At 32.1% G+C, this 6,000-nt stretch overlaps 2 protein-coding genes and 1 non-coding gene across 5 annotated transcripts; 2 read left to right on the top strand and 1 right to left on the bottom strand.

Annotated features, from left to right (window-relative positions):
• The first annotated feature begins 603 nt into the window (after window positions 1-603).
• Window positions 604-2,359, top strand: LOC126661166 (dolichyl-diphosphooligosaccharide--protein glycosyltransferase subunit 4A-like). 3 transcript variants are annotated; one of them, XM_050354975.2, is made up of 3 exons: window positions 604-742; window positions 830-933; window positions 1,917-2,359. In XM_050354975.2, exon 3 carries the CDS (start codon window positions 1,917-1,919, stop codon window positions 2,028-2,030), a length of 114 nt encoding a protein of 37 aa, XP_050210932.1. In that variant the 5' UTR covers window positions 604-742; window positions 830-933; the 3' UTR covers window positions 2,031-2,359. The 3 variants fall into 3 exon arrangements, with proteins under 3 accessions (XP_050210932.1, XP_050210931.1, XP_050210934.1); XM_050354974.2 differs by having other exon boundaries at window positions 608-742; window positions 830-926; XM_050354977.2 differs by lacking the exon at window positions 830-933 and having other exon boundaries at window positions 612-742.
• On the top strand, window positions 882-954 carry TRNAR-CCG (transfer RNA arginine (anticodon CCG)). The gene has a single exon. It is a non-coding gene; the product is annotated as a tRNA-Arg (tRNA).
• Window positions 2,360-2,843: 484 nt separating the features above from the next.
• On the bottom strand, window positions 2,844-3,931 carry LOC126659667 (CASP-like protein 4C1). Its single transcript, XM_050352986.2, has 2 exons — window positions 3,368-3,931; window positions 2,844-3,270 (listed from the first exon to the last, which is right to left on the bottom strand). The coding sequence occupies exons 1-2, from the start codon at window positions 3,734-3,736 to the stop codon at window positions 3,049-3,051; spliced, it is 591 nt and encodes a 196-aa protein (XP_050208943.1). The 5' UTR covers window positions 3,737-3,931; the 3' UTR covers window positions 2,844-3,048.
• Window positions 3,932-6,000: the final 2,069 nt, after the last annotated feature.

The following is a 6,000-nucleotide window of genomic DNA, read 5'->3' on the forward strand; positions in this document are numbered from 1 at the left end:
ACGACAAATAAAAACAATCAACACAACTCTCTCTCACCGTTAACAACTCTCATTCTTGTAAAGAAGACATTAACGAAAGGAAAAACGTACCTGGAGACGTTTTTTGATTTTATCAGTTCACAGTTGATGCACCGTTCAATGCATCCAAATGCTCCACTTTCACAGCTAATCCTATCTGGGTTACCTTTAGCGCAATATATTTCACTCTTGAAAAGAAACGATGGCAGTTAATTTTGCCTAATTTGATAGAAATCAAAAAATCCCCAATTTTAACCTAGGTTAGAGAAAACCAAGAACAGATGAGAATGATCGAAGAAATTAAGGGGTTTTTTGATTTTATGTTATTTTGTTCAGAGACGTTATGATGAAGGATCCAAGCCCTACACGTGTCAGTTTTTTCCCGCAATTTTAAAGACACAAAGAAATAACGCGATTTCTTCAGCGCGTTCTGTACAATTTTTGTCAGAGGGGTTTTTTTGACCAAAAAACGCAAGTTGCGGGTCTGTTTGACCCAAAACGCTCTAAAATGACCTTTTTGATATTTCGTGCCAAGTTGAGGGGGTGAATTGATCCTTTATTCAATACTTGTCAATTCCAAGTTCCCTAAATTTCCACAACCGTAACAAGAATCACAGCATCCAGATCGCGGCGGAGATCGAGAGGGGCGACGCTTCTGAACCTTTCATCACTAATCGCCACTGCAGAATTTTCCCTTTTGTCGCATCAAATCAGCCAAAATAAGGTATTATTTGTAATTTCTCATTAATATCTATCACCAGATCTAATTGAATTCGATTGGATTATTTTATTGTTTTTGTCTGGTTACTAGAGATTTTGAGAGCTGGGTTAAATTTGAAAGTGCGGAGTAGGTGAATACATAGGGTCGCATAGCGGAGTGGATATCGCGTTAGACTCCGAAACTAAAGGTCGTGGGTTCGATTCCCACTGCGATCACTCTCTTTCAATTTTTATTTCTTTAATTTTTAGCTATTTTCCAGGAAAATTCATGATCATATTCATTTTCTTGTTTGATTTTCCCCCCGGAAAATTCATGACAAAATATGGTCATTTAATTGTTTAGCTTTAATGGGTTTGTTGAAAATGTAGTTCTTGTTTGTTAATTTTATGTTACATATTAGATTTGTTAACAGATCAATGTTTGTAAACTATTTTTGACTAAATTCATGACCATATACATTTGTCAAAATTTGTTGTTTAGATGTGTTTAGAAACGGATTACCTGCTTCCACTGGCTTATGTGGATGCATTCTTGATTCTAAATTTTGAGAAAATAATTAAAACTCTTATGTAGTAGCACGGCATGAATCGGAAACGGGAAAACGAAATTTTATGCAAGTATGGTTATAGATATAGTAGGGTTTTATGGTTTTCTAAAAACGGAAATGAAACGCCGAAATGTAGGTAAAGTTTCTAATGAAAGCAGCTGGTCTTTCAGCTCGTGGTTTGTAAGTTTCTTATGCAGTTTCTTGCATCAATTTTCAATGAAAATTTAAGTTTTAAAATTCAAGTGTGATACTAAAAGGTTTTGTGGTATCTAGTTGAATAACGGTTCGTGCTTTTTATTTTATTTTATTTCAATTCAGAAGCTTTTAAATGATTGTGATATGGCATTACAAGATGCAATGTGACTGTAAATAAAATTGTTTACAAACCTCTCAAAAATAACATTATAACATCACTTTTCTTGTACTTTCGCTATGAAAGAAGTTGTAGCTGATGAAAAATTGAATTGAATGGTACACTAAGGTATTAAGGTTTATATTTTCATGACGGTTTATAATATTGTAGGCATTATCAACTGATTTTGATGGTGACAAAGTTGATGTTATTGATTTGAGATAAATGAGCATCCATCACGTAAATGATACATTTGGTTTTCGTTTCTGGTTTTGCAGATGTTTGATGATCAGGACTTGGGATTTGTTGCCAATTTCCTTGGCATTTTTATATTTGCGTTGGTGATCGCATACCATTATGTGGTGGCTGACCCCAAATATGAAGGCAACTAAAAGACTTTCAACATTGTCAAATTTTGGTAGCTCGGCTGCAATCATGTAATAGAAATTTTAGTCTTGTTTTAGTGATATTCACTTTGAGTGAGCAAATCATTCAAAGTTATATTATCGACATCTATTTGGCAGCATATATAAGATTATTGACCGCTTCTGCAAGTGGTTTGCTGTGAAATTTAAGGGTAATGATGTTCTTAGCACCTCTAGTAGTTTTGATTTACTTTGGTGTAATAGTTTTAAGTAGCACTATAGCTGTACTCTGAGTAGAATAATTCACCGGTTACTCGCGATTGACTTTAATATAATAAAAGTTGATTTAATGTTAATCGAGTTGCGTTTAGATTCAAGCTATTTCAATCAAATGCTGAACTGAGTCCAAAAATCAAGATATTTGGCTCAATTGGATTGCAGACCGAATTGTATTTTGATTAATTTATTTTATATTTTTTTATAGTTAGACATAAATATATAGTAGTAGTAGTATTTTACATTTAAAGAAACTGTAAACATATTTGACGTTACTGGAGTTTGATTTTAAATTATCCAACAGAGTACAAACACTGTTGTCTAAGATGAATACTGATTACATTTCAGTTGAAATTTAGAGCCGAATCGAGTCGAGTTTCATGATTGTTCGCTTCAATTACAAACGATAAATAGCTGAAAGATAATTATTTCCACTTAAAGATGACCAGATTTGTTTTATTTTCAACTACTTTTTTCATTATATTGTTTAAGAAATTGGAGGGTAAGATGTCATTGTTGGCATAATTACGCAAAGACCCCATAACTGAATCTTCTTTCAAATCATACAGTAAACTTGAAGCTAATTTAATTAGTCAGAAAATAATTTTACACAAACAATACAATAAAAAGCATTATGTACAATAAAATACAGAATCCACCAAAGCAAAACGACACTCAGTCACACCGTATCAATCTCAGTTACTCTCGCTCCCACAGTAAAAAGGTTAAAACCAAAAACTTTACTCTTCTCTCACACTAAGTTAAAAATTCAAAAATAAAAACGAGAGCCGTTAATTAAAAAACAAACAACCCGAAAACCCGAAAGCAAAGACGACAACCCTAAAAACAGAAACCCGGCAAATCCCAACGCTACAGCAACATACGATTGCACACAAAACGCATTACTCGCCGTACACGTGTCTCCGCCTCTCAACGTCCTCACAAACGCCGTCGCCGCCGCGTCCGCCGACAGTAACAAATACGCAAACACCTGAATAATCAAAATTCAAATCACTCACGCCGTCATTTAATCACATCATAATCCCTAAAAAAATGGAAAATTATAGGGATGCTTTTAGTAATTTTACCTGATCATGACCGAAATCGAACCAAACCTGTAGAATTTCGGGGAATAAAGTAGCGCCTCGTGAAATTTCCCAAACCGAAGCCGACATTTCGAATAGAGAGTATATGGCGACGATTGAGTTCGCCGCGAAAACATATCGGAAGGCGTCGAAATCGTGCCAGCGGGGCGAACCGGGGCGGCGAGAGTTAGTGAGCATGAAAATAGAAGAAGCGAGACAGAAGCAAAAAGTTGAAATTCGAAAAACGAGAATTAACAAATTGAAACGTTTCAATTTGTGTACGGAGACAGTGGAGTGGAAGTACGGTGGAGGAGGATGCGACGGTGTTTCGCCGGCGGCGCGGCCGTTACGGAGGAGCTGAGGAGAGCGCATAGTGATGAATTTTGCTGGCGATTAAAGTCATGTTATAGAGGTGATTAGGGTCACGAGGTTCATGAGATTTATGAGAAGAAAACCGAAAGGAAAATGTGAATGCGAAGGGAAAAGATTTGAGTGTCTAGCTAGACAGGAAAGCAAGAATTGTGGGGTTATTTTCAGATTTTTTTTTTTTACTTTTTGTTTTTGCACTTTTGTGTTTTTTAAATTTTTTAAAATTGGATTTACATTTTGTTGCTTTTTTATCTTAACTTTTTTTTTGAATAAAGTGTCATTGCAGTCCCTAAATTTGTAAGTATATATCATTTAACTCAATTTACTTATTTGAATCAATTATGGATAATATTTTATATTTGTATCAATTTACGATGATATTCTCTATATTTAGGTTAATTCAAGACAAAATAGGTCATTTGGGTTTCTGAATTTCTACATTTTGTATAATTTTATTTTTAATCAAGGTAAAAATATGGAAAATTGTCCTGAATTGATTAAAATAACTAATTGGTGAATTAATTGATTTTGATAGACAAATTGATATTACCAAAAAGACTTTTTTTAATCGATTTTAATAGAGTAATGTTTGATCCAAATAAGTTTTGTAGAATAAATAAAATATCAAAAATTCTTAATTAATAAAAAATAAGTTCTAAAAAAAACTCTTCTAAACCTTTCATATTCAGACTAATTTCCACTCGAGTCGGGTAGGTCTCTTGCGAGAGGCAAAACTCTGACCCCAAATTTTAAATGGTTGCATAATACGATTCGAACACGGGATCTTATTTAACCAAGGAGAGCACCTTACCAACTCACCTGTGCTTTGGGGTTTAGAAATTCTATTCAGTTTATGGTATACTACGTTATCCCTGAGCCTATCACATTATGAGCTGTTATTAAAATAGTAGTACGATTGTAATATTATCATTCAAATGTATAGAAAATGTAATAAATAATATTATAATAGTACCATTATTTTATTGACGTGTTATAATATGATAGACTAATTTACAGATGACATGGTAAACTCAACCATAGAATTTCTCCAGATTTTAATCAGTTTTGTTTCTCAGACGAGTTAGGAAAGAATTTGGGATTTGAAGGACTTTTTTTTTTTTTTTTTGTTTTATTTCAAAAAAGACTACTGAAGTGAAGTGAGTGAGTTCAGATTACTATTGGTTTTGAGGCTTCCTTAAGCCTTTTGCTAAGATTATCATACCTTTCTCCACTTTTTCTTACTAATAATTTTCTAATTGAAAAAGATTATTGCTTATGGGACAGTTGTTGTCCAATAAACACTATAATGTTTAATTTTTTTTATCAATTGAATGTTATTAATGATTGTACTTTATATTCTTTATTCTGAGAGTTACATTTTAGAATGAGAATAGGTTTTTTTGATTGATTGTTCTTTTCTTTGTTTTTACTATTACAAATTTTAACTTTGTAGTTAATTTAATCCAAAACTTATCAATTTGTCCCATTTTCACATCTCATTCAGCATTTGTGGTTCAACCCCAATAATGAACGAGTACATTCCTTTAACTAATAATTTTCCCCTTAAACTTATACATCGTGATTAATTAACACAAAAACTAAATTTTTCATTGGTTGACTTCTTGAACTTATCAATTTTTATTAATTGATTGCTGGAGAAATTTTTAGGTAGACTCGGTCTACCACATCATCTGTGAACTAAGCCAATCATATCATACCACCTCATTAAAATGAGGGTATTATTGTAATATCATCATTCAAAAGTGTATGCAAATAACAAACGAAATTATAAGAATACCCTCATTTTAATGAGGTGTTATAATATAATTGACTTAATCCACGGATGACGTGGTAGACCGAGTTAACATAAGAATTTCTCTTGATTGCTGTTATTATAAAAAAATTTATTAAAACAAATAAAGTTCAATATCTCTTATACCTATTATTAGCATAAATTACACTAAAATTAAATAAAAATTTGCAATTATTTTTCTAAAATAAAATTAAATATTAAAATTAGCAAAATATTCTTAAAAAAATCTATTTTTATTTATTTATTTATTAAAAAATATTTTTATAATATATAAAAATTAGTTACAAATAATTATAAAATAGAGGCGGAAAAAGATTCCTTCCTCATAAACAGCAAACCATAATGAAAAAAGATTACATCTTCATACACATCAAAAACCGAATTGCATATGGACTGGCCAAACCACAACTATTCCATACTAATATATTCATGAGAGTTTTTCAAAAATACCCAT

This window comes from Mercurialis annua, linkage group LG8 (genome assembly GCF_937616625.2).
Source record: "Mercurialis annua linkage group LG8, ddMerAnnu1.2, whole genome shotgun sequence".
Lineage (NCBI taxonomy): Eukaryota > Viridiplantae > Streptophyta > Magnoliopsida > Malpighiales > Euphorbiaceae > Mercurialis > Mercurialis annua.

Excerpts from the sequence above, each read along its gene's own strand:
- LOC126659667 (XM_050352986.2), bottom strand. The coding sequence starts at position 3,736 with ATGCGCTCTCCTCAGCTCCTCCGTAACGGCCGCGCCGCCGGCGAAACA. Across the intron at positions 3,271-3,367 it reads TCGATTTCGGTCATGATCAG|GTGTTTGCGTATTTGTTACT; the intron begins GTAAAATTACTA and ends TTGATTATTCAG.
- LOC126661166 (XM_050354975.2), top strand. The coding sequence starts at position 1,917 with ATGTTTGATGATCAGGACTTGGGATTTGTTGCCAATTTCCTTGGCATT.